Source organism: Amphibalanus amphitrite, unplaced genomic scaffold (genome assembly GCF_019059575.1).
Source record: "Amphibalanus amphitrite isolate SeventyFive unplaced genomic scaffold, NRLGWU_Aamphi_draft 000194F_arrow, whole genome shotgun sequence".
Taxonomy (NCBI): domain Eukaryota; kingdom Metazoa; phylum Arthropoda; class Thecostraca; order Balanomorpha; family Balanidae; genus Amphibalanus; species Amphibalanus amphitrite.
This window is the reverse complement of record NW_024881689.1, coordinates 653,079-677,351: the sequence shown is the minus strand read 5'-3', so window position 1 is coordinate 677,351 and position 24,273 is coordinate 653,079. Positions and strand designations below refer to the sequence as shown.

The 24,273-nt window shown below is 46.9% G+C and overlaps 1 protein-coding gene across 1 annotated transcript in view; it reads left to right on the top strand.

The window, feature by feature from the left end:
* Positions 1–24,273, top strand: part of LOC122384630 (protein tweety-like) — a 57,880-nt gene that overhangs the window by 29,681 nt on the left and 3,926 nt on the right. The window contains exons 10-13 of the mRNA XM_043372227.1: positions 12,349–12,488; positions 16,743–16,844; positions 17,192–17,422; positions 18,259–18,325. Of these exons, the coding sequence (XP_043228162.1) occupies positions 12,349–12,488; positions 16,743–16,844; positions 17,192–17,422; positions 18,259–18,325 (540 nt within the window). The remainder of the gene's footprint in view (positions 1–12,348; positions 12,489–16,742; positions 16,845–17,191; positions 17,423–18,258; positions 18,326–24,273) is intronic.

Sequence of the window (24,273 nt, the reverse complement as noted above, 5' to 3'; positions counted from 1 at the left end):
AAATAATCGACTAATTTCAATTAAAAAATTCTTAGCAATCAAAGAAACTACTCAGCTCAGTCTCAAATCCTCATATCTCATAAGCCTCCGATGTCTGCAAACGAGTTGTTAATAGTGTTTACTAGCTGGAGATGTGACTATCAGTTTGGTTTGAGCAGAGGCCTAGCAACTTCGTCGTGCTGCTTTGAGCTGCGTCTTGATGAGCGCCTAGGAGACAGACTGTGCCGCCATGCCACCGCCAACGGCTATAAACCCAACCAGCTCGGTACGACGACCTTATCATTACATAAGTGGCGGAACCGGGAACGGGGGGGGGGCACCGGCCCCCCTTGATTTTGTCATTGTAACATAAGCCCTATGGGTGTTGCATGGAAAGAATGGGCAGTGCCCCCCTTAACCCGCGAGTTGCTGGGGGGGGGTGTTAAACGCCCCCACTTTTTTCGCCGGGCCATAGCATAAAAACGGCGCGCCGCAGGCGCGCCAAATTTTGGGTACCTGTAGGAAATTGATTGAAGTGTATTGTGACAAAGTTTCAAAAAAATCGGTCGGAAAATTTTTGAGATATCGAGGTTTTAGTGACGTCATGATTTCTGAGTTTTCGACCAAAAACGGCATATATTTAAAAAAATCATATAAAATCACAGAATAGACATACAGACATGCGGTAAACGCCATTAGACTGCCAATACCATGAACAATCAGATGGCTATCTTCGATTATTGATTATCGTTCCGCATTTTCCAAAATCTTGAACTGAATCTTGGCAATTTCTCGTGACTACTTCACGACCATGATACGTGCATTTCTTTAATTGAACTTTTTGAGCCAAACACGTACACATATGATAAAATGAATGTCACCATCGTGTTCTACGCCCAAAATTACCTATAAAACATGTGTCACAGGCTGCGAATATCAGTTTTGATTTTCGGGGATATGTGCCTACCCGGTTGACCTGACCTTGACCCTGACCTATGCTTGACTGACCCCTACATGGAGCTGGCACTCTTGTAGGCCTTATATGATGGATTGTGCACCGTTTTGACAGAGTTTATGACGAGAGGCGCCCATTGCGAAGTCCTGAAGTTCATGCTACTGAAAGCCCGATTTCAGGTGTTTGACCTGACCTTGACCCGACCTGTGACCTCAAAATCAACTTTTAAGTACCCATCTGAAGCGTCTCGTCGCGTTCTTTCGTTTGCCGCCTCGTGCATTTCGCTGCGCCTATTGGTTCTCGAGTTATCGGCTGGGGGCGTTTAACGCCCCCCCGCCCCCAGCAAACGGTGGGTGGCGAAATACCCCAGCAACTGCCGGGTTAATTGAAGGTGTTTCGCCGCTACTGCTTATCAAGTCGGCCGTTCCAGCATAGCGATCCTGAGAGCACCGTCAAAGCTGTTCCACTAGCACCGGCAAAATTACCCCGCATTGCCATTCTGAAAAGTTTTGTCTACAAAGTCGTTTGGTTTTACGGAAATAGATGAAATTACTCTTGAAACGCTGAACATCTAAGCAATGGGACCACAATGTCAAAAATTGTCTACAGCCCGATTTTTACATGCCAGGCATATAATTTTTCGAACGGAAGTAAAAGTTACAATTTTCTAATCAAATTTTTGTTTACTGATTTTGAAGAAAATTACGAAGGGGAGGTTTTTGAAGAAAAAAAATCCACGGATTCCTCATTTTATGCATTGACCGCAGTACAAGATACTTGTTAAGATTTCTTTAAACATCGAAACATAAAAATTAAACAATTTAATACATTTTACCATAGACCTCTGTACACCAGAGGTACTATGAGGTCTATGATTAGGTGTACAGAGGTCTATGATTTTACGTATAAAATTGTCAATCAAATGAATACCGATGTGCTGAAAGCAGGAGACCACGCCGGTATTTAGTTAAAATTGCCGTAAGCCAAGGTGCTTTATTTGGTTTCCATGGTTACTGACGCTATTACGCTTGCATTTCGCGAGCAGAGAAGCTGAAAAGTTGAAACAGATTCAACTTTTCAGCTTGCAACCCGCGCCGGACTGATTTTGCTTGCGTTTCGCTCGCGTTTCGCTCGCGTTTTCCGAGCGGGATCCGGCGTGATTTCGCGGCGTAAAAGCGAGACGACCTGCGTGTTGGGAGCTGAAAATATGCCATGTATTGCAATGGGGGAAGCGAGACGCGATTTGCGAGCTTAAAAGCTGTGTTCCGGCCTTTAAGCTCGCAAATCGCGTCTCGCTTTTCCCATTGCAATACATGGCATATTTTCAGCTCCCAACACGCAGGTCGTCTCGCTTTTACGCCGCGAAATCACGCCGGATCCTGCTCGGAAAACGCGAGCAAATCGCAAGCGAAACGCAAGCTAAATCAGTCCGGCGCGATTTGCAAGCTGAAAAGTTGAATCTGTTTCAACTTTTCAGCTTCTCTGCTCGCGAAATGCAAGCGTAATAGCGTCAGTTACCATGGAAACCAAATAAAGCACCTTGGCTTACGGCAATTTTAACTAAATACTGGCGTGGCCTCCTGCTTTCAGCACATCGGTATTCATTTGATTGACAATTTTATACGTACAACGTATTAAATAGTTTAGTTTTAATATTTCGATGTTTAAAAAATCTAAACACGAATCTTGTACTGCGGTCAACATAAGTTGAGGAGTCCGTGGATTTTTTTTTCTCAAAAATCTCCCCTTCGTAATTTTCTTCAAAATCAGTAAAACATAAATTTGATTAGAAAATGGCAGCTTTTACTTCCGTTCGAAAAATTATATGCCTGGCATGTAGAATTCGGGCTGTAGACAAATTTTGACATTGTGGTCCCATTGCTTAGGATGTTCAGCGTTTTCAAGAGTAATTTCATGTATTTCCGTAAAACCATAACGACTTTGTAGACAAAACTTTTCAGAAAGGCAATGCGGGGTAATTTTGCCGGTGCTAGTGGAACAGCTTTGACGGTGCTCTCAGGATCGCTAAGTTGGAACGGCCGACTTGATAAGCAGTAGCGGCGAAACACCTTAAATTAAGGGGGGGCACTGCTCATTCTTTCCATGCAACACCCATAGGGCTAATGTTAAAATGGCAAAATCAAGGGGTCACGGTGCCCCGGTGCCCCCCCCCCCCGTTCCCGGTTCCACAACCTATGTAATGATAAGGTCGTCGTACAGAGCTGGTTGGGTTTATAGCCGTTGGCGGTGGCATTGCGGCACAGTCTGTCTCCTAGGGGCTCATCAAGACACTGCGCAAAGCAGCACGACGAAGTTGCTGGGGATCTGCTCAAGCCAAACTGATAGTCACATCTCCAGCTAGTAAACACTATTAACAACTCGTTTGCAGACATCGGAGGCCTATGAGATGTGAGGATTTGAGACTGAGTTGAGTAGTTTCTTTGATTGCTAATAATTTTTTAATTGAAATTAGTCGATTATTTCCTTACTAGAATTAACAGTTACCTAACGTTTTTCTCACCACAAACAAAATGCAAATGTTTTATTTAGCAGTGTATGCTAAGGAAACGCATTTTCATTTGTGCAGGAAAATGCTGAAATAAGACCTGAGTCAAAATCATTCGAAGATACGTCCGACATCGAGTCAGCCTAAAAATGCGTAAAGGACACATGTCATTGCTGGTGCTGAAGCTGACTTGCCCGTAACATAAAATCCAGGCCTCAAATTAAATACCTCCGGCCAAATTGCTCTACCCCACCGGCCAAACAACCCTGCCAGCGAGGCAATTTAGCCGCTTTGCAGACCTTTGTAGAACGACAAAATTCAGCCGTAAGTAGTTGCTCTATCATTTTCAGCTTGCCGTATAAGAAAATAAAATGAATGCTACACCTGCCAGCCTTGAGAGTGCAGAAGTATGTCGCCAATTTCGAGCTACAGCGCTTCCTAAAAAAGCGGCCAAATTACCCCATCCTCCCCTACCAAAAAACCGAACCCGCTCCTTGGGCCACTTGACCTACCTCAGAGGTCACCGGTTGTCTTGGGACCTTAAAATCGGGTACCAATCGCTGCGTCTCGTAATGGCGCACACGCTCGTTTCAGCAAAGATACTCTTGCGTTAACTTTACTTGGGGCCAGGATTGTTTCGTAGGCTGAACCACAAATACGGGGCGTGGTAAGCTTCAAAAATATTTCAAGGCATTTTGGAAATAAGCTTAAAAAGACCCATAGCCAACGCAAGATATTGGGTATTGGTCATTTGGGTCATGACATGACCTGAAGAACAATGTCATATATCCGAAACCAAAAACCATAGAAACTTGCAATTTTAATTGGACGCTGAGAAAGGATAGAGAAGCAGCTATACGAAAAATCAGGGTTCTAGCTTTTAAAATATTTAGTTCAGAGCATAAAAACTACCTGGGGGTGGTAACCGCCCGCCATGTGCGGGCGAGGGCTAAGTGGTTTCGTAGAAAACCAAGAGGAATTTCATCTAACTTCCAAATTATGCCGTGATTTAGCTGCAATTCAATCCTGTAGTTGAATCTCCCACTTAATTTTTTCTGTAGGCATTAGCCCTCGCCGGCTGAGGGGGGCGGGTGCTGCCTCCTCCCCCCATAGGGTTTTTCGCGATAGCTCCGAACACGCTGGCGATAGAGAGCTTAAACTTGGCATACCTGACCTTTGATTCAAGCCGGACCTTTTGACACCAACCGCATTTTTGGGTCAGGTCAGGTCACTGACTTATGACGTCATAAGTGAACCTCTGCACGGTCTTCAGATGTCGCAACTTTGCAACGCCCTCACTGCCAGAGGAGATGTCACAGGGAAATGAAACTTGCAGGATCTAATATCCATTACTAGTCTCACAACTTGTATGTATATCTCGGATTTTTCCTAAAGGTCATATGAGGTCAGGTCATTTTCGTGACCTCACCATTATAAGTCAAAGGGCACTTGGTGCACTCCTTGTAAGGTTAGATGCGTCACTTTTGCAATGTTGACCTTGCGTGACGTCATTTATGACGTCATTAGGGTCATATTAGTTTTTCGTCAATAACTTCCGATCAAATTGAACTGGCGAGTCGGGAAAGCCACCAATGGACTTAGGAAGACCTGCCGAATCGAATGATATGCGACATGACCTACTTCGACCGATTTCGTGACCCGGGGGTGCTGGGGGTGCGTGACCTGGGGGACCTGACCGTGACCTGAGGTCAACACCCCAAGTTGACCTCACCCAAACAAAAAGTATATCATTCGACGCGCCTGAGCGAGGCGAGCACGATGCTGCCAAAATCGCGGCTCTGCGGCCTTTTTTGCGAAGTTATTCACCAAAAACTGAACCGTACCTTGGGGCACTTGACCTGACCTCAGAGGTCACCGGTTGACCTAGGACCTTAAAAATCGGGTATCAATCTCTGCGTCTTTCAACGGCGCACACGCTCGTTTTTTTCCGCGGCGCGCTAGCTTCTCCACCAGGGTCGAAACGGCGAGGGGGGTCGTACCCGCCCCCCCCCCCCTCGGCCGGCGCGTATGTAGAAACAAGAAAACCAATAGGTCCGGCCGGCGAGGGTTAAACATTTTACGTTTGTAAATTTATAGGCTGTTCTCTATTTTTGACAAAATAATGAAAATATCATGAGCAACACGTTTACTCGAAAGTTAAACAAGACTGCAATGTCATGTTAACCCTCGCCCGCACATGGGGGGGGGGAGGAGGTGGTTGCCACCCTCCTCCCCCCTCCCCCAGGTAGTTTTTCTGCTCTGCACTCAACATGTTTAGAGCTAGAAGCCTGATTTCGTATAGCTGCTCCTCTATCCTTTCTTGATGTCCACTGAAACTTTTAGGTTTCTGTGGTTTTTGGTTTCGGACATATGACCTTGTTCTTCAGGTCATGTCATGACCCAACTGACAAATGCCTAATATCTTGCGTTGGCTATGGGTCTTGTAAGCTTTTGACACCTTGATTTCGGCCTTTTTTGCCAGTCTTACCTTCCACCTATCATGGAACATGTTGTTCGACGATGTACAGATGTCAAGGTCAGGGTCAAGGTCAACCTATGTCATCTAAAATCATTGCGATTTAGGCAAGCTGAATTTACTTTTCGTGAAGTTTCTTTGACTGTATTTTTGGTAAAACCTCATTTCATGATCTCATGTAATATGGACACATAAACAATCGGTGCACACATCAGTATACACACATACACTAACAGACATGCAAACACATATCATTAACTTTGACCTAACTTGACCTGAAATGACCTCAACAGCAAAAACCTGGTCGGATAGTGTGACAAAGAGGTTCTAGCTGGCTTGGCACCAGAAAACGGCATCGTCATCGGTACCTAGATGAGCAGCGCACTTGATATCCAACGGTGACCCAAAACAGCAACATTTTTTAGTTTGACCTGACCTGGAAGGTCAATGACTGACCTGAGAAGGTAAAACTGGGTATCATTGGATTTGTCTCTTCCCAAAGAATCTTATTGGCCTCTACTGCGAATTGTCTCTCTCTCGGCCTCTCTACTCTGCTGTGATTTGCATAACGCAAAAGGAGAAACATGTAGTTTGCTTACGGATGGCAATCGTTGGATTGAATGAATTGCTATATTAGATTGAACGATAACAGTTGTTAGATTTGCAAGAGCGGTGTTGTATTCGTTTGAAAAACTTCTGAACAACCGATTGTGACCATGATACGTGGCAAACAAATACTGACTAAAATACTAAAATTGACTGAACAAATTATAGTTAAGTTCCAGTGTGGCATGATGAACTACCTGTGTGGCATGGCATCAACTGTTTTTAAGGAATTTCCTACAAAAGAAAGTAACATTTAACCTGTGCTGATTTTAATCAATGATCGAGGAGAAGGTCACTTAAAACACCAAAGCTAAAAAATTTTCATCGAAAGAACGCCGCATAAAATTTTGTCATGAAACAGACGCATGGATATGCTAAGATGTCACGTGCAAAGGTCATGTGTAATCAATAATCAACGCGTTTCAGCCGCGAGTTGGGAGCGCAAAGCGTTTTCCAAGCGGGACGCGTTTTCGACGCGGGTTGTGAGCTGAATTGCAAGTGAAAACTCAGCGGACGAAGCGATTTCCGCGCTTGACGCGAGTTCGACGCGATTTGCAAGCGTGTGCTGTGTTCCGGCCTTTAGAATGTCTGTAATAAGTACTGTGTGTAATTTATACGATAGCTCGTCGAAGAAAAGTGTTTTACGATTGGCACAGCTTAGCGACGATCAGCACTGAAAGTCAAAGTGCTTCCTAAAAGTTGTTTAAAAATCAGTTTTTTTTTCGGGTACCGGTAAATGTTTGCGAATACATTTTCTTCACCAGATTTTAGTGTTTCGTATAGACAATATCATGTTTCAGATTTCAAGTGTTGTTGACTGCAGAAACTGCATATTAGAGTTGCAAAATTTCCCTACCGCACTACCGGCATGCCGGTAATTTTTCACTACCGCAGGTTTATTCGTGGTATCTGGCATGTCTTGCCGGTAGCATGCCGGTATTTTTGATTTTGTGCAAAAAAATTATCAGCAAATGATTCAAACTTTGGACACTAAGAGGCTCTCAAATTGTAGTAACAGCAATATTAGCTAGCCACTGCAAGATACATTTTGTGGTAGAAGTTCCATTGCTAAGTGTAGGGGTAACACATGGACCTCAGCATTTCACACAATTCACAGGCTTGGTTATCATAAGAATTGTCAAGAATCTACTGTGGTCTATAAAAGGAAGAATACTCATTCATGTTGCAAAAGCACGATAAACTAGTAAGTCTAATGGTAGGTAATACGTATAGCACAATAAAATAAATAAATGTTCATGACAACATTCCCTAGGGGAAAAGGCAGAATCAAAACACCAAAAAACACAATGTTTGGAAACTGGCCTTGAGTCCTGAGATCATGAGATGTGGTCTGAGAAACTCTACAAAGAATTTGACACTGAAAATCCAGCTGAAAAGGCAGGTGTTAGGTAGCCCTGAGCCTGACTTTGGTCCCATAATTAAATGAAAATGGATTTGAACTGGCATTTTGTCTTATCTTTACAAGAAAACACATCATGCAGGCAAAATTGACACAAAGTGGCGCAATAATTAGACAACCAAGGATTTACTTTTAAGATTCTCTTTCCCCTAATGAATGGATGTAATCTGATGACGTAATATTTATTCATATACCCTTTTGGCTGAATAACTGAAGAGAAATGAATTTCTTTGTAGTGAATTACACTACAATGTTGATTTCATTATAATTTAATATTGTGTTGGATTATTTTTATCAATATTATCATTCACGAGGCGGTGGCTTGCAGTCGTTAAACATTTTTTTGCAGCGTTTTAATCAGCTGGTTAAAAGCCTCTGTTATGGCGCATCTGTTTCGAAATCGATGCCCTTGTGTTTGTTCCCGCTTGAGGTTGGAGAGGATGGAAGATATCGTTTTTATACATATTATTTGGTGACTATTCTCAGGACCAGTGAGTTATTAACACATTTTTTACATGATTCGTATCTTATTCACGAACCAGCAAGCCATAGTGGATAGGAAAAAGTAGATGTTGATCTCGCCTCCTCAGTTAGGAAGATGGCCGAATCTGTACCTACTTGCTTACCTATGTTTTGACCATCTAGATTTTAAACATTTGGCTGGTGCCTGCAACATTTTAGGAGAATATGGAAAAGTAGAACACCTGTGAAATGTAAATGTGATTACTGCTCACTGTCCAGTCTTCAAAAACACATTTCAGTAATTCAAGTCCTTTTTGTCCACACCTTTTTGATGAACGTAATAGTTTTTTGTAGGCAATACTTCTTTGATTACGGGTGATATTTTAACAGCTATAGACTGGAATTGAGTTTCAAAATTTTGGGTATTTGTGGGGCCAACTCAGCCAAAATCAGCCTGCTGGTATTTGTGGTTGGACAATGGATGGCTGTTGGGTGGGAGGGGCACTGAAACTGCCAAAATGTGGCATCTCTTGCAGGGGTAAGCTAGAATCAAGAATGCAGGTTTTTTTAGTATGCCGGTAATTTGGCGGTTTTTTTTGCTTGGGGCGTGGTAGCATGCCGGTATCCCAGGAATTTTTTGTGGGGCGGGGCGGTGCCGGTAGCAGCCTTTGGGGAAAACTTTGCAACTCTACTGCATATCATGTGGAAGGAGATTCCTAGATTTGTAATTGCAAACTAGTATAGAAAACCGGGATGTAGTGGAAAAGCAATCAAGCACCGTTTAGGACACCTTGAGTCGATTTATCTCCCAAAAAAAGACACACATCCGCCTTTTCTGCTCAGGTGTAACCCAAAACTGCTAAGGCTGTCACCGGATACCTGGCTAAACCTGTGCACTACGGTCACCCCATGCGAGGTTTTCTCGGAACTCAATAATGAAACACTCGTCCAACTCTTATCTACATTTCCGGCGGCGGTGTTTCTGCGGAAACTTACCAAGCAGACACTGAAGTCGCCGGTTACATAAGGTGCTCTCGCCCGCGGCAGTAGCTTTATACTTGCTTTGAATATAGTTTTCGTTCATAAGTTTACACCCGGACGTGGTTTTTGGTTTTGTGTTGTTCCTGGAATCCATCGAGGATGCAGCGCTGTTTGTGCGTGGGTTGAGGATTGAGAGGGAGATGATAGGAAAAAGAAAGGGAGTGTAACAGATAGGGAAACGAACGAGAAGATGTTGGTTAGATAGGGTGGAAGCCGGAAGGAGCAAACTAGCTAAGGGGGTAATGGTAAAAGTGGGGATGAAAGCAGTGGATCTGTGCCGCCTCTGTCTCATCTCTACTGTCTTCTCCGCCCCTATTTCTCTCTCCTCATTCCATCTTCCTCGGTTGTTTTTCCTCACTCTGTTCGCCATACACTTACCTCTATCCCAGGGATTTTGACGTCGGCAGTTCACATGTGACCCGGTTCCAACCATCCCCTGGGATCCGCCGCAAATCCAGTCATGTGAACCCGGGGACGCTCTTCAAGGCTTTGCCGTTTCCACTTCTAAATGTAGACATTGCCTTCGCTCTTCGGAGAATGGCTCTCCTCGGAGTTCGATTTAACCTATATTTTTTTTTATTTGATCATCGTGCTAATCTTGGAAGTCATCATTATGTTATTTTAGGTAAATTCGCATCATGAAAGTATCCAAGATAAGAACAATGAACATCGAACCGAATCGAATCGCTTTTTAACGATGCTAAACTTAGGAGTCATCATTATGCAATTTTAGGTAAATTCACAGCACGAAAGTATCCGTGATATGAGCGTTGAGGAACGCATGAATCTATAAAAGCCGCTGACCTTTTATATTTTATTCGAATTACATTCAAATCACTTCGCATTCTATTCATGTTTGCATGATCATTAGCACAGCAAGTATTGAATTCCAACATTACGCAGCTGTTTTTTATTTCGCCCGGGGACATACCTAGCCTCAGTGGGTCATCCTTACGGCTCTGACCCAGGGAGCCACTAATACACGTATCAATGTCGGCTGGCTCGTCAGCGGATCTTTCGTACGGCTTCGGTTCCTAACAGGGTGTCTATTCAGGGTGTAAATCCGTACCCGGGGCCGTCTGGGGTCCATGTGACTGGGAGTCACGTGGCGGATTGAGGGTTTGACATGTGCCGAGGTCAGGGGGGAGAGGGGGGGCAGCAAGAGCATGAATAGATTCATGAATCCTGATGTGTAATCGGAACGTTTGGGTAGTGGGCCAGCAATGATGTTTTTCGAATTCTGTTCGGAAAATGTGTTGTAAGTTTTTACTTTTTTATTATTCCTGATCATTCCCGTAAGTTTTTACTTTTTTATTATTCCTGATCATTCCCTTGATAAGCTATGTACGTTTCTTAGCGTTCTGCTCGTCTATTTTGTCTGTATATTTATTTGGTTGTTTAATCCAACAGGTCAGTTGTTTCTCAGTAGAGCGTTGCTGTGGAATCGCAATTCCATCGCTGCAATTTAGTCCTGGATTTCATCACAACTTTGCTCCGCCGACGGGCATACCATCCTCTGACCACTCAGCGTCAACGGCCCCGCCGGGTCACCAGGTCACTGACCTCCCCCCTCCCCCGGGGGGGGGGGGTCAGAGGGGGGTGACCTGGTAACTCGCCGGCCGCCTGGACTGCTCAGCGCCGTCGCTTCAATAGCTCCCCGTCGGAATGATACGTCCGTTTGTGCCGCTCTTTGGCGACATGTTGGTAGACATTGCGAGCAATGGGAGTCGTGAAGATGGCGCCCGGTTGATGAGGTGGTCATATGACGTCATTTGGGACTAATGACGTCATATGAGGGCGAAAAGTGGCGTCTGTCGTCACGCAGAGACAGCGAGGTGGCCGAGAGTGCTGAAGACAGGCGTCCTGAACTTGATGAGTTTGTGTAGCTAGTTAATTCGCCGCCTGCTGGGGAACCGCCCGGCCTGTGCAACTTTGCGGGTCGGTGGGAGCGTTGAGATGACCTTTTATCTTGATTTCGTTAAGTGACAGCGCGCCTGTGATGTTGCTTAGCTGGCTTTACGTAACCGCCGTAATGATATTAAACGAGGTGGAAGGTTTCCCTTGCTCATATCGCTAGGTAAGCACGTTCTGTAAGTTTCCATTAGGCGACTAATTTAGCCGTTATGTAATGTCGGCTTCCTCCCGGTCGGAATGAGGCCACCACCTCTTCAAACCCTTCTACTGAGGTTTGTCTTGTCATGTTGCTTATCGTGTTATCCAGCATCCTGTTCTCTGTTCTGCATAGTAAACGATCCCTTTGTACTTTCGTCTTTTCTACCTTGTCTGTTATCTCGTTATCTTGTTATTTGAACTCACTTACCAATATGACGTCAGGTGATTTGGTATTGTGCCCGTGTTCGACTCTAATGCTGGTGGCTCTGTCGTCGTCACTCGATCTCGATGCCCGCTATCTGTGCCCGTTAACCTCACACGGTCTTCTGAGATATACCGGACGCGGTGAACCAAAAATACAGGTTATTGAACACTGTGGGATTTCAACTAGAGTGGCTCTCTGTGCCTGCGGTAGTCCCCCGAATATTAACGGTTCTCGGAGTGTCGGCCAGCAACCAATAAATAATCATCGTTGCAGAGCTAGGGTCTTTTCAAATACTTCGTGAAATAAAACTATTTTTCAAATAGTTTTATTTTTTCAAATACTGTTCTTTTCCAGGAGTAAGTGGTGCAAGTAAGGAAAGAGGTCTGCCCACCTGGCCTGAATCTGAAGTGCTGCTAGAGCATATGGTACTTGCAGTCTCTGACAGAAACTGAACTCCTTATCCCATCTATTACAGCGGGAGCTGGTTCAATCTCTGACATAATCTGACCCTCCATTTCCCTCTCACAGCTGGAGCCGGCGGTACAGTCTCTGACATAATCTAACCCTTTATTTCCCTCTCTTATAGCTGGAGCCGGCGGTACAGTCTCTGACATCGGACCTGAACCGCACCCGCCAGGCCTACCTGACCATGGAGAAGGCCCTCGACTGTGAACATGTTCACGAACAGTACATTGACGCCCTGAACGCGCTCTGCCGGCCGCTGCTGTGAGTACGGACCGATTAAACGTGCTCAGAAACAATGAGTGATACAGAATGAGAATGAGAGATTGATTGATTGACAGAGACCTTTCACCTGACAGGCGTGGGGTCATAGGTGAGGTTTAAATTCATGTAAAGAAGCCCTGAAACCAACACGAGATGCCACAGTAAATCTTATTCGGCCGCTTAATTATTATATATGCCTGTGGAAACCGAACGTGGATATTAGTTATCATACAAGCACGCTTTTATCTAAGCCTATGTTCCGAGTACCTGCCTGTGGGGCTTCAGGAGTCAACAACATCGAATCAGGCGATTTTGGCCTTAACCGTGCACTGAAGCCCTGTCTGGCCCGTGGTGCCATTTCTCGGTAATCGAATCACGTGTCGCGCCACCGAGTCAGTTTTCGGCGGCTGATCTGGGACCCCAGGGTTCTCGGTTAACCGTAATCGCAACTTATCAAACGAAATCCATCGAATTACCATTCCTGGTTCGACCCGGGACGAGGACCGAATATTTACCGAGCGTGTATTATGCGTCACATTATACAACCAATCAGCGACATTCAACGGGTGACTCCCAAGCCACGTGACTCATCCGAGTGTGCTGCCTCCCTCTGCCGGAAAGCAGGTCACGTGGTTCTGCATCATTGTGAACGACTTTCAATGGTCGCCGGGCGTACTGAGATGTGGTTGGGACTTGGGACACGTGATTTAGGAAGCGGCCGCGGTTTCGGGAGCAGTGAGATCTCTGGGGTGTTAAATGTCTAGTGCTGATATCGGGGTATGGAAACGAATGGCATCGGCCTCTCCAGAGGGATGTTGCTGATTGAGATTTTATTCCACTGTGGGAGAGCTGTAAACTGACGTGTTGTCGCCCAGGTGAAAGTTTCACAATAGAGGGGAGGTGTTGGCTTATCAATCGGAAGTGAATTAACATTTAATTTGCTGGGGTGACGGGCTCATTTCTTAGCATATTTGGTCTCCTTCTATGGTACGAATTTTAGCATGATAAATGAAAACTTGCTCTTGCTAATTTGTTTTAACCCGCGCCCCAGTGGCGGTCTCAGCCAACTTCGCCCTAGTGGGGGGGGGGGGGCATATGTTACCACCCACCTCTAACTCAAAAACTAAGAGGGCTAGAAAGACGCGGTAAAAAGCAGTCGATAGCTCTCAATGCGTACGTTTGAAAGTATTTCGGTCATTTTTCACCTTAGAGCAATATGGGTGTCACTAGAGGTCATCAAAGGTCAAAATTTGCCAATTGTCATTATATTTTTCAGAAAACATGCCGCTATCTCAGGAACTATGGTAGCTAGAAAAACGCATGGAACAGCAAACGATAGCTTTTGAACTCTTCTTTTGAAAAGGTCATTATCAATATTGACCTCAGGTCAACGGTTTAGCCTCCAGAGGGCAAAAACTCCAAAAATAGCTGTTTTTACGAAAAGTGGTTTTCGACAATAACTTTTGACTTCAAAAAGCCACGACATTTCTATTGCCAGAATCGTGTTCCTCTCGCCGAGACGCGTCGAATGAACTATAATTTGACCTTGAAAGGTCAACTTGAAAATTTGACCTCAGGTCAAGGTCATGACCTTACCGGAAAAGGTCATGTTGCATATCAGTCGATGCGTCTTAACAAGACAAACACAATGAGACCATCTCCAGCGTTCTATCTCTTTCCAATCGCGAGTTATTGGCAAAAAACTGTTTGTAGCCTCAAGTGACCTCGGATGACCTGTCTAGAGGCTATCAACAAAAATGACACCTTGGTCATCACGAGTGGACTAAATCATTGTGATTCTGAAATATTTGGACTGTTCCGATGCGTACACACGGATCTAGAGGCATTTTCATTTTTTCCATTGACTTGTAATGGTAAGGTCACGCCACTGACCTGACCTTAGGTCACGGATATAAAAAATCCGAGATATACAAATTGTAGGCGCCCATAACAGCATGCAATCCACCAAGTTTAAAACCTTTCTGACAAACACTGCAGGCTGGACATGATTGCAAACTTTTTTTTAGGCTTGGTAGGTTAACTTGACCTGGTGACCTGACCTGACATGACCTGGGGTCAAAAATTTCACACATTGTCCAAAATTGATGTACCAAAAGCTACCCCAAGCGGCGCGGCGCTACGCGCCGCGGTTTTTTATTCACACGCAAAAAACGCGACAGGGTGGTAACATATGCCCCCCCCCCCCACTGGGGCGAAGGTTAATATCCATCAATTCTAAGCACCAGAATCGCTTTCCAATGATGTCTTTCTCAAACGATGTAATGCAGATGAAAGATAAACAAAATTAAATCCTCTCTGGTATTTATGTAGGTATCTGTATCCCACCGCTTAATCTGAAATCCCTAACTATGTGCCAAGTATCGTTCCATTTGCTCCCGAATGGCTGAGACTTACGGTGCAGTGAATACTTGTTCGCCCCTTGTTGCGCAGATTTCGAGAAAACCAAGTGCATAAGCAAGCAGCTCGGAATTTAGATTTGTATCACGGATCGCCTATGTAATATTGAGGAAAGTTTCTGCGCAATGAAATTATTTCGAATTTGTAGCAGTTATATCAGACTATCTAAATATTATTTCTAAAATATGCGCATCTAAAATATATTTGTTTGAAATTTTGATGCTCTGAATTCGGAAGCATCTGACTGTGTTTACCATGCTGTTATCGGAATCAAAAGTCGTCCAACTTCCTTAACTTTTCGTTTAGGTCAAGTTAGCCTGCTGCGCACATTTCCAGGTATACATATAGTTCGTAAACCGTAACAAGTCCAGGATTTTTCCACTTGTACAGTCAATAACTAATTGCCTCGGCACCACCTGATCTATCCAGCTTTCTCTGCACTATTGGTTTTGTAAGTGCGCTGTCTGGGAAGTTCTGCGAACGACGGAACTATGTTGGCTTCAACAGAACCGAAGCAAGTCAGGCAGCTGATATCTAATAATCTGAACGTGACCTGATATATCTAGTTTCACCGAGTTAGAGCTTTCATCGTTCAGCCAGATGGATCATTCTTACTTCTTACCGTCGCTTTCGTTTAGCGAGCGTTGTTTTTCAGCGCCGCTGAAGATGTCACGTCGGTCATTTTTATTCATTTACTCCACAAGTCAACCACAAATGCGCTGGCTAGTCTCGTGCTCTTCATTTCGCGGCTCCCCTGTCTTGAGTATTGGGGCGGAGGACGATGTGTCTTGGCGCTGGCTGTCGCGTTTCCGGAGGAAATGCGGGTCGCCGTTTTTAGACCAGCCAATCAGGAGCTAACAGAGTTTGGTAGATGGTGGAATAATCGGTAGGATGGGTCGTAGAAACACTCGGTAGAATGGTCTGCGGAAAAGTCGTAGGGATGCCAGTCCAGTGATATATCCTACCGGCTTTTCATTCGACGTTTTATATAAGAATCTTTAAGGATGACTGTTGGTTCTTGGGTAGCATGTTCATTGCTCATTACAATGACAGGTAGGTCATTTGAAAGAAGCCGTCGTGAAGATGCTTTGTAGAACTGTGAAACGCTCGGTATTGAAATAAACTGCTTCCCTTTGTTGACACTCCCACTTTTCGTCAATAGCGATCGATGTCCGATCTAGGCTAATAGCAGTGCCGCTGTCGCCGCCTTTTGATAGGATCTGGGCCAGTGGGCTGGTGTTAATGGGAGACATTATGTTGTGGTGTATAGCAGCACCGCCCCTGAGGACAATCGATGCCTGAAGTTCGATATCCGGATGTGTTGTGTGTCCGGGTTGTGTCCGGTTGCATAACGCAGTATTGTCAGGCATCTCACGTAACCGTAACATTAAAGCGGCCGCTCGAATTGCTGCCCAAGTGATGTAATTCTCCTTCAGGTTTCTCCCCTCCAACCGAACAAGTGTGTAACTTTGTCTCCCTTCTCGCATATTCAACGGTCATCAGCTTTAATGATCGAACCTGACTCTCAATTGACGCGCTCTGTTCTCCCCCTAGTTCACACAACTAACGAACTAAGAAGGTCCTTGGCGACCACTACCGAGTTTATGTGTCGAATGAATGTCTCCCGATCTTCAGATTGTCTGACTGTTGGGTGCTGATTGACCCGTATCCCTCTAGCACCACCAGGCTGGGTATGACGATCCTTATAATCGCTCTACTGTCGTCTATTCACTGACCCTCACCCTCTACCACCACCAGGCTGGGTATGACGATCCTGATAATCGCTCTACTGTGGTCGTCTGATCACCGACCCGTACCGTTTCTCCGTTATGGCAGGCTGGGTATGACGATTCTGCTGATCGCTCTACTGCTCTGCGGCCTGCTGTTCACCGTCCTGGCCTGGTGCGATTCACACGCCTGGATACACATCCAGAAACGGTGAGAATAATTCGCCAATCAGGCTATATTCTGTTCACCGTACTGGCCTATTTGTCAGGGACAGAGATAGTGTGTGTTCACTTCATCATGACTCTGTACTATTTCTTAGCATTTAGGCTACGTATGCTTTTTTAAGTACTAAGATATTCGTTCGTTTATTTTTACCTTGAGTCAGAACCATTTTAGATTCGTAACCCCGATCTTCCCCACCTGACCATCTGACCCCCCCCCCCCCCCATTCCCTGCCTCGCGTTTTCAGTCGCGACTACCTGCGTGTGGAGACTGCCGACCCGTTCCTGTCTATATGACCTCTGACCCCTCCCCCCTCCCCTCCCCCATGATTTCAGTCGCGACTACCTGCGCGTTGAGACGGCCGATCCGTTCCTGTCTGGCGGCCGGCGACCCCCGCTGGTGGCCTCGGCGCCTCCTGCCGGCAGCGGCGGCTCGCTGCGCTCCGCGCGCACCTCGCCGCACGGCTCGCTGCTGGCCTCCCGTAACCACAGCACGCCACCCACCCTGAGGACCCGCACACCGCCGTTCCCCACCGGCGCGCCGCCCTCCGGGCCGCTGCTCGCCTTGTGAGTGAGGGGGAGGGGAGGGAGACGGGAGGGGAGGGAATCTGCTCGCCTTGTGAGTGAGGGAGGGGCAGGGAGGAGCTTCTTCAGCTAGCTTTGTGAGTGATTGGGGGAGGAATGTGCTTCTTCTAGCCTTGGGAGTGATTAGGGGGTAGGGGGAGCTTCTCCTAGCCTTGGGTGTGATTGGGGGAGGAAGAGCTTTTTCTAGTCTTGGGAATGATTGGGGGAGGGGCTTCTTTTAGCCTTGTGAGTGATTTGAGGGGAGGCGGACGGGAGCTTCTACTAGCCTTGGGAGTGATAAGGGGGAGGAGCTTCTTCTAGCCTTGGGAGTGGGGAGGGGAGGATGAGCTTCTTCTAGCCTTGGGAGTGGGGAGGGGAGGAGGAGCTTCTTCTAGCCTTGGGAGTGATTGGGGAAGGGGGAGCTTCTTCTAGCCTTGGAAGTGATTTGAGGGGAGGGGGAGCTTCTACTAGCTAGCCTTGTGAGTGATTTGAGGGGGGAGCTTCTTCTAGCTTTGGGAGTGATTAGGAAGAGGGTACGGGGAGGGCCCGCTGCTGTATCTGTGAGTGGGGACTGGTGGGGTAGAATTGAGAGACAGGGTGGGAATTAGGTGGAGTGGTGGATGGGATGTGAGGTGGACGGTTGTGGGAATTGAAATGAAAGAGTCGATTGGTCGAATATTGCTAGCAATCGGTCGTAACAGATACCTAACAGCTTGTAATATTGGTATGGCATGGCCGTTGGTCTTGATGCCACTCCAAATGTTTGGGACATTTATTCTGCCGTATGTATATCTGCTGCAGTATTGTGCCCCAGTAACCTCCCCCCCCCCCTGTTCCAGTAACGGCCGTCTGGACGAGCACCGCGCGGGCACGCTGCCGCTGCCGCGCCGCTACTCGCCCGGACCTGTGAGTACGGCTCAGAACGGCTCGCAGTACGCCACGCTCAGCAGACAGTGCAAGACGCTAGAGTCGGCCGACTTCTACTGAGGGGGCCGGGAGGGGCGGAGGTGGCCATAGGCTGTCACAGACTGGCCTAGACTGGCACAGGCTAGTCTAGACTGTCTAGGCTGCCAGGAGCTGGCCTGGGTTATCTTGCACTGGCGCAGACTGGCTTAGGGTGGTCTAAGCTATCACAGACTGGTCCAGGGTGGTCTTAGGTCGTCTTGGGTCTGTCACAGGCTATCCTAGGCTGTCTAGGTCGGCCTAGACAAGCCTAGATTGTCATAGGCTGTCCCAGACTGGCCTAGGCTGGTCTAATGTCGCCAAGGCTTGCCCGGGGGCTGGTCTAAGCTGGCTCGGGATTCTGGTGTGGCAAAGAGACTGTGTAGCGTACTGAGAGAAGGCTATCATCAGTTGGAGATTGTGGGAGCAGACTAACATCAAATCAAGTGTAATGGTTTGGGAAGAGACTAACCCGGCCCGTAGGAGACTAGTGATGGAGTGCGGTGGACTAACGTCAGTTGTAAGTGGTGGTGCATATTACAGTGGTTGATTGTGTGTGGCGGGATTGAGACTAACCCGGTGTGGGGTTGAAAGGGCCTACTAACATCGGTCTAAGTGTCGTGTTGTGGGGACTAATTCTGTTGGTGGGTAATGGGGCGGAGGTCGACGACTCGACACTGACGCATACCCAAAGATCAATGATGATATCCATCATTTGTAATCATCGCTGGTAATCACCACTAGTCGGTAACCATCACCATTGGTGCTGGTGATCGTTTAGCGGTAATGATTCTTGGTGATATATCATCTAGCGTTGGATGCGCTCTAAGCTCCCCCCCCCCCCCCCCCACACACACACACACAAGATCCGGGATTTCAGCCCACGCCAATAACGATTCACAGAGCGTGCATTGGCATCTGCCGCACTCGCGGCCGAGAGAAATCGACCGAGCTGCCGAGCGAATGCCACAGAGCTCCGCTAGCATTCCGGCTTAATGCGCTGGAATAGAACTCATTCCATAGGGTATTGACCTGACGAAGCCTGTGCGGTCGCTCGGTAGGTCGATCGTTTCCACCCAGAGGCGAGATTTTCCACAGTCGCATCACTAGGACCAGGGTTGCTTATGAGGGGATATGGCGGACCATTCTGTTGGACCATTGGCACAGTCAAAGGCAGGTAGTTTGTACAGTGTACAGTTGGGTTTCTGCCGAGGGGAGGTGCCCTCGGGGTTGTCAGTTCGCTCAGCGGTGGCAAGCGGAACAGTCGCTCATTGGATAGGTAGACGGTTAGGAGGAGCTTTTGTCAGTGTGAACCGAGCTTTTGCACTGATGCTGTGTGAGCTCTAGACTAGTTTGTGATTTGTGTAATGTCGATTTTGCAGCTATTTGTAGCTGAGCGCTATTTTCTGGTCTTCTGCGTTGTAACGGCATGAGTTTTGTTTTATTGGTGGTGTACCATGCTACCCAAAGCATTATTAGTCTGTATGTGTGCATCGAATTGTATCTAGTCCAGGTTCGATATGCGTTTATACTCATATTAGTTTGTAATGTGTTGAGCGACGGATAGACTTCATATTAAAATGCGTACTCACATTAACAGGCTATGTCATTTTGTGATTATATTGTACTTTGTTTCAGGATTTCAGTTTTGTGGTGATCAATTTAGTCAATGTTGTACTCCAAGGTCAGAGGAGTCGCTATGTTTATTTGCTCTTATCGGTTTAACAACTAAACAATCGCATGTTGACGCGTTTGGGAGGACACACCCCTCCCATTCAGTGGTGTACGATGTTCAAATTCAAACACCATTCCCTCGCCGGTGCCCGCGCAGTCCCATCACGTGCCCCAGCTCCGATGGAGCCTCCTAGTCAGCCGCGAAAGGAGCCGCCGAGTTTTGTATGTCTGTCTGTGTCGATGTCGCTAACTTTAGGGGGAGGTGGGGGGTTGGGGGGAGAAACTCACCAAATGCAGCTCATGTCGCTGTGAGTTGGTGAGATTTTCTCGGCGGTTTTGGTGGCGTACTGTACATACAGAACACTCTAGACTGAAAGTCGGTAACCAGGAGTGATGTGCCGCGGTCAAAGGCGATCTGTACAAATGGCACAGCCCGCTCTCGCCTGTGGGACGTCATTTGATGACGTCACCACTGTGACCTCATACCTCGGTGATGACGTGTGCCGCCGTGTTGACCGTTTCCGTCTGTGTGTTCCGTTGTTCATTTCAAGCCGTTTATTTGTCCTCGAATCTCTTTCCCAGTGTATTGGAGGTTGTCAGTTACGTGTCAGCGTAACCTTTTCAGTTCTCTGAGTCAGTGACGTTTTATGTTGTTGGTGTTTTGTTATTATTAGAGTGATTCAAGTGCCCACACTTTCAATGTAGTTCTGTGTGACGACCTTAGGAGGCTACCCCGCTCGCGGAGGGTACGCTTGGTGTACAACTACTGCTCTTAGCCGTGGTCGCGGTGGGGTGGATTCCCTCGCCCGGAGTCGTTTTCTCATTCTGAGAGCGGGCGGGGACGGCGTCTCGGTCACCCAATCACGGACGCTGTGGGTAGAGGGATGGGAGAAACGAGAAGGCAGAGCTCAGTAGGTAACTGTGACAGAAAAGATTTTCGCCGCGTTTGGCGGTGCTCTGGCCTGTCCGCCCCGCGCAGTTTAGCGCCCTGGGTCCCTCGCTACCGCGGCGAGTAACACGGGAGAGAGGGGAGGGGGTTTGTAGCATTTTTACCGCTCACGTCTGGTACTGTGCTGATGGCTTGACGCGCTGAGCTATTGTAGATACCATCACGGTTTTGTAGAGACGCGGCTAAAGGAGATGCCAAGCCTGCTGCGCGCGTGGGTGTGTGTGGTGTGGATGTGAAATTCGAGTGTTGACTGTATGGAGTTCGAGTGATTGTGTTTCTGAGCGAAACTGTATGAGAAGTTGTGGATGTATGCTCTCGCCACCGCGCTCGTTTTGATAGGTGTTCTGTGCGGCGCGTCAGCGCTGACGGACCAGAGTCTGGTCTCCCCAGGGACCAGGGACCTCCCTGGTCTCACTGCCGGACCGCCACGGTCCCGCTGAGGGACCTCCCTGGTCCGGGGTTCGCGTTTTCAGATCTCAGTCGTGCCGGCTTTGGTCGCTTTGTGGCCGACAGTTACCGTTCGCTTAGCCCGTCTCTGTCAATAAAATGAGATAAAACGTACCTCGGCTCGGCTGGTGTGAGAGAGGGGTCGGTGCGAGTTGCCAGGCGCTCAAGGGGAGCTTCGAGGGATATGGAGAAGTGCTGTGCTAGACGCAGCTTTGAGTACAGCGAGCTCCACCGAAACACCTAGAATGTGCATTGCTTTCTTCATATCACACACTTTTCGTACGATGCGATGTTTCACGCTAAATTTTAACTCTAAATCTGACTCACGAGGAAACAGGACTTGCGATGAATCTCTTCTGTCATTAACTACGGTACTTCCAAGTCTCGTTCGCGTGACTTCTCGTCCTGCAGCCGGCTACGGTTTATCTCGCTCTCGCCTTTGTCGCTGTTCCTTCAGCTAGCCGTTGTAAGTACGATCGGGGTTCTGTGTGCTGCTGTCTTCTGTTTCTGGGAGTTTGTGAAGGTGCAAGAGCTGACTAGTGCCAGTCGGTAGTAGTTGAAGCATGTGTGTGTGTCTGGCTGTGCTTGTTTGGTATGTGGTTAGCATGGGACGCATGGTGCTATGTTGTGTTGGGGATGTAGTAGTGAATTTCAAAGAACAAAACTTGCGGAAGAAGTATCCTATCTAAATCATTTATGGGCCTTTGAAAATGAGGATACTTCATTCGCGGCTTGTTTTTATTTTTACGATGGTTTATGCCCAATCGTCAACTCAATGTTTCACTGTGTGTCGTTTCAAATGTTATTGACTATCACTGTTCTCGCAAATGTTAGATAGTTCTATTTCGTTTCAAGTTCCATATTATTTGTTTATTTTTATTCCTTAATGTTCCAATTTACTTATCGTCTAGTTACACATTCGGTCTTTTTTGCACAAAAGGAAATTATTTATTTTGTGTTTGATGTCAAGCCTGCTACTATGTTTGGTTATATCGCCATTTTTTCGAATGGCTCAGTCATGTGGTATAGACCACTTAATAATTTAGATCTTGTTTTACAGTCGGCGAATCTCTCGTCACAAACATTCGCCTGAATGAGCTGCCAAACTTTTGTTGTTTTTTATCTGCCGTTTGGTGACTGACGCAGAATGCAACTGACTTTGACGACCAACACCCAGCGCTATTTTAACCCGCGCACCGACGGGGGTCTGCGCCAACTTCGCACCGACGGGGGGGGGGCGGATGACCGCCCCCCCCCCCTGATATCTCGAGAACGAAGCAAGATAGCGACAAGCGGTAAACGGCATCGGATACGCACGGTCAAGATCTACAATTTTTACTAAGGTCATTTTCAGGTCAGGTCAAAGATGACGTCACAGGGGTCGAAAAAGTCAAAATGGCGGCGCTAGATATTGAGAGAGTTTTTCTCGAATAACTTTCGAATTAGTCAAGATAGGAACAAACTAAGGGCATCATCGTGATCCTCTCGTCAATCCGCATCGAATGATATATATGTTGACCTCGAAAGGTCAAGGTCAAAGGTTGACCTCAGGTCACGTGACCTCGAGGTCATCATGTATATCATTCGATGCGTCTTGACGAGCTGAACACAATGAGACCATCCACGCGGCTGTATCTTGTTCCTGTACGGAGTTATTGGCCAAAAACCTTTGGTGACCTTTGATGACGTCACATGACCTCACAGCTGCCCAACAGCAAAACAGACCTCAAGGTAGTGAAGGTTGATCGTATATGAAGTCATGTATGGTATATGGGGCCATTCCGACCCGTTTTAGTGGTAAAAACAGGGAGTTGATTTTTCCCCCATTGACTTATAATGGGGAGGTCGCGAAATTGACCTGACCTTAGGTCACCGATATCAAAATTCCGAGATATACAAATTGTAGCTACTAATGACCTAATAACATCCTGCGACTTTCAAAGGCCTCCGACATCTACTGTAGCTCTGGCACGGTGACAAAGTTGCAAAAAAGTGACTTGAGGTTGGGTCATTCAAAGTGACCTGGTGACCTGACCTTGAAAGGTAGGAGGTTCAAACTTGCACACCATGTGTAAAATTGATGAGGTTATAGTCATACCAAATTTCGCGGCGCTACGCGCCGCGGTTTTCCCGCTATTCGCGAAAAACCTCAGGGGGGGGCGGATATCCGCCCCCCCCCGTCGGTGCGCGGGTTAAAACTCGTGCCAAAACTCCATGGCAACTCCACTGATTTCTATATTGAGGGCACTATGCACACCGTGAAAATGAATATTGTACCTCAAATACTCTCTAACATCCTTGATAATGAAATCTGAGCTCCGTTCCTCAACATTCAAGATTCTGGGTCGCTATATTTACCTTGACCACATTGAAACGGCTGCTTTGTCATGTGACCAAATATATACGCCGGATCTCCAAAATCACGGCTTTTTCCGGGAACTGCCCTGCGGCGAGTGGGGCTATTACTCGCGACACTCTCATTTATGGTGATATTCTCTCGCAAAGTCACGCGCCTGCCTCGTGACTCGGTTAGTGCTGACTACAGCCGGCGCCTGACTCCAAGTCTATTTGCGGGGTCGACGGAGCGTGTGTCAATTTATCAGAGATCCAGACGCCGCTCATGCGTACATTAACGCGATGTTGCAAATGTGCTGCTGAAATCATGGCTGAACGCTGCCGATTCGGACGGGCAGGTGTTATTGCATTCAGCAGCCGGAATATTAGTTAGTTGGGAGATTTCATTCCGGTGAAATTTTATTCATGACATGCGGCGACCTCTGGTAGAGATTAGGTCTTGTTTTGCATCAAAGCTATCTAAATAGGGTGGACTTTTTAGCGTGTC